Source organism: Parus major, chromosome 27 (genome assembly GCF_001522545.3).
Source record: "Parus major isolate Abel chromosome 27, Parus_major1.1, whole genome shotgun sequence".
Taxonomy (NCBI): Eukaryota; Metazoa; Chordata; class Aves; order Passeriformes; family Paridae; genus Parus; species Parus major.
The window spans coordinates 575,934-579,189 of NC_031796.1; the positions used below are offsets into that span (position 1 = coordinate 575,934).

Here is a 3,256-nt window from a genome sequence, read left to right on the forward strand (position 1 = left end):
TTTTGGGGTTTTGTTTGTTGGTTTTCCCCCCTAGCCCGGATATTACAGCACAATGTAATTACACAATATAGATAATTATATGGATATCGATATAATTACACAGTAATTAACACAGAAACCACATGTGACAATAAACTTATATAGCTTTATATATATAAAGTTATATATATAACATTATATACATAACTCTATATATTTATATTTATAGACTTGTATTTATATACTTATATTTTCATTTATATACTCGTAGTAATATTTATATACTTATATTTATTTTTATATATTTATATAGTTATATTTATATAGTTATATTTATATAGTTATATTTATATAGTTATATTTATATAGTTATATTTATATTCTTATTTGTACACTTATATTTATATACTTATATATTTATATTTATAGACTTGTATCTATATACTTATATTTATATACTTGCATCTCTATATTTCCATTTCTGTATTTCTATTTCTATACTTCTATTTTATATACACATATATATATTTATATATGTTTATAGATGTATTTTATATATTATATACATTTATTTCTTTATTAACTATTTATATAGATATGAAAATATATATGTAAGTAAATAGACAAGTAAATATATATGTGTAAGTACAGATATATCAGTAAATATATATTAGTAAATATATTTATAAGTAAATATATATATTCAGACATATATATATAAATAAATATATATCCATATGTGCAAGTAAAATATATATACATGTAAGTAAATATATAATAAATATATATATAAGTGAATATATAAGTAAATATATATATATACACGTGTAAGTAAATATATAAGTATATATATAAGTATGTAAGTGAATATATAATTAAATATATACATACACACATGTGTAAGTAAAAATATATATATGTAAGTAAATATATATATTAGTAAATATATATATACAGACGTGTAAGTAAAAATATATACATGTAAGTATACATATAGATAGATAGATAATAGATATATAGATATATAGATCTATAGATGTATAGATATATAGATATATAGATATATAGTTATATATATAGATAGATAGATAGGTAGATAGGTAGATATATAGATAATAGATATATAGATATATAGATATATAGATATATAGATATATAGATATATAGATATATAGATAGATAATAGATAGATAGATATATAGCTATATAGATAATAGATAGATAATAGATATATAGATATATAGATATATNACAATATAGATAATTCTATGGATATCGATATAATTACACAGTAATTAACACAGAAACCGCATGTGACAATAAACTTATATAGCTTTATATATATAAAGTTATATATATAACATTATATACATAACTCTATATATTTATATTTATAGACTTGTATCTATATATTTATATTTATATACTTACATCTCTATATTTCTATTTCTGTACTTCTATTTTATGTCTACACATATATATTTATATATGTTTATATATATTTTATATATTATATTAATTTGTTTATTAACTATTTATATATATAAGTAAATATATAAGGAAATATATATACATATATGTGTCAGTAAATATATATATGGAAGTAAATACATAGGTAAATATATATATATTAGTAAATATATATATATATACACGTGTAAGTAAAAGTATATACATGGAAGTAAATATATAAGTATATATATAGAAGTAAATATATATGTAAGTAAATATGTAATAAATATAGAAGTAAATATATCTATATTAGTAAAAATATATATATACACGTGTAAGTAAAAATATATACATGGAAGTAAATACATAAGTAAATATAGAAGAAAATATATTAGTAAATATATATATAGAAGTAAATATATATAGAAGTAAATAAATATATATAGAAGTAAATAAATATATAGAAGTAAATAAATATATATATAGAAGTAAATATATATATAGAAGTAAATATATATATATAGAAGTAAATCTATATATATTAGTAAATATATATATATACAGACGTGTAAGTAAAAATATATACATGTAAGTATACATATATATAGATAGACAGATAGATAATAGATTAATAGATTAATAGATTAATAGATATATAGATGTATAGATGTATAGACATGTAGATATATAGATATATAGATTTATAGATATATAGATATATAGATATATAGATAGATAGATAGATAGATAGATAGGTATAGATAGATAGATAGGTAGATAGATATATAGATAATAGATATATAGATAGATATATAAATATATAGATATTTATATATAGATATATAGATATATCGATATATAGATAATAGATAGATAGATAGATAGATAGATAGATAGATAGATAGATAGATAGATAGATAGATAGATAATAGATAGATAGATATATAAATATATAGATAATAGATAATAGATTAATAGATATATAGATAATAGATATATAAATATATAGATATATAAATATATAGATAATAGATATATAGATATATAACTATATAGATATATAGTTATATAGTTATATAGATATATAGATATATAGATATATAGATATATAGATATATAGATATATAGATATATAGATATATAGATATATAGATATATAGATAATAGAGATATAGATATATAGATATATAGATACATAGATATATAGATATATAAATATATCGATATACAGATATATAGATATATAGATACATAAATATATAGATATATAGATATATAAATATATAAATATATAGATATATAGATATATAGATATATAAATATATAGATATATAGTTATATAGATATATAGATATATAAATATATCGATATACAGATATATAGATATATAAATATATCGATATATAGATATATAAATATATAGATATATAAATATATAAATATATAGCTATATAAATACATAGATATATAAATATATATACCTATACATACAATTCCTCCATCCAAAAACCCCCAAAACCCCTCTTTTTCCCCCCATTTCCGCAGCCCCCCCCGCGGGCAGCTGGCTGCAGGCTCGCTCCTCGCGCAAGAAGCGCTGCCCGTACAGCAAATTCCAGACTCTGGAGCTGGAGAAGGAATTCCTGTTCAACATGTACCTGAGCCGGGAGCGGCGCTGCGAAGTGGCCCGGCTGCTCAACCTCAGCGAGAGACAGGTCAAGATCTGGTTCCAGAACCGCCGCATGAAGATGAAGAAGATGAACAAGGAGCAGGGCAAGGAGTGAAAAAAAAAATCCGGGCTTTAGCGGGGTTTTTAGCCCCTCTATGA

The 3,256-nt window shown here is 19.8% G+C and overlaps 1 protein-coding gene across 1 annotated transcript in view; it reads left to right on the plus strand.

Annotated features, from left to right (window-relative positions):
• The window catches only part of HOXB9 (homeobox B9), an 8,835-nt gene extending 5,579 nt beyond the window's left edge, over window positions 1-3,256 (plus strand). The window contains exon 2 of the mRNA XM_015651288.1: window positions 2,977-3,256. Coding sequence (XP_015506774.1) covers window positions 2,977-3,212 — 236 coding nt within the window. The 3' untranslated portion in view covers window positions 3,213-3,256. The remainder of the gene's footprint in view (window positions 1-2,976) is intronic.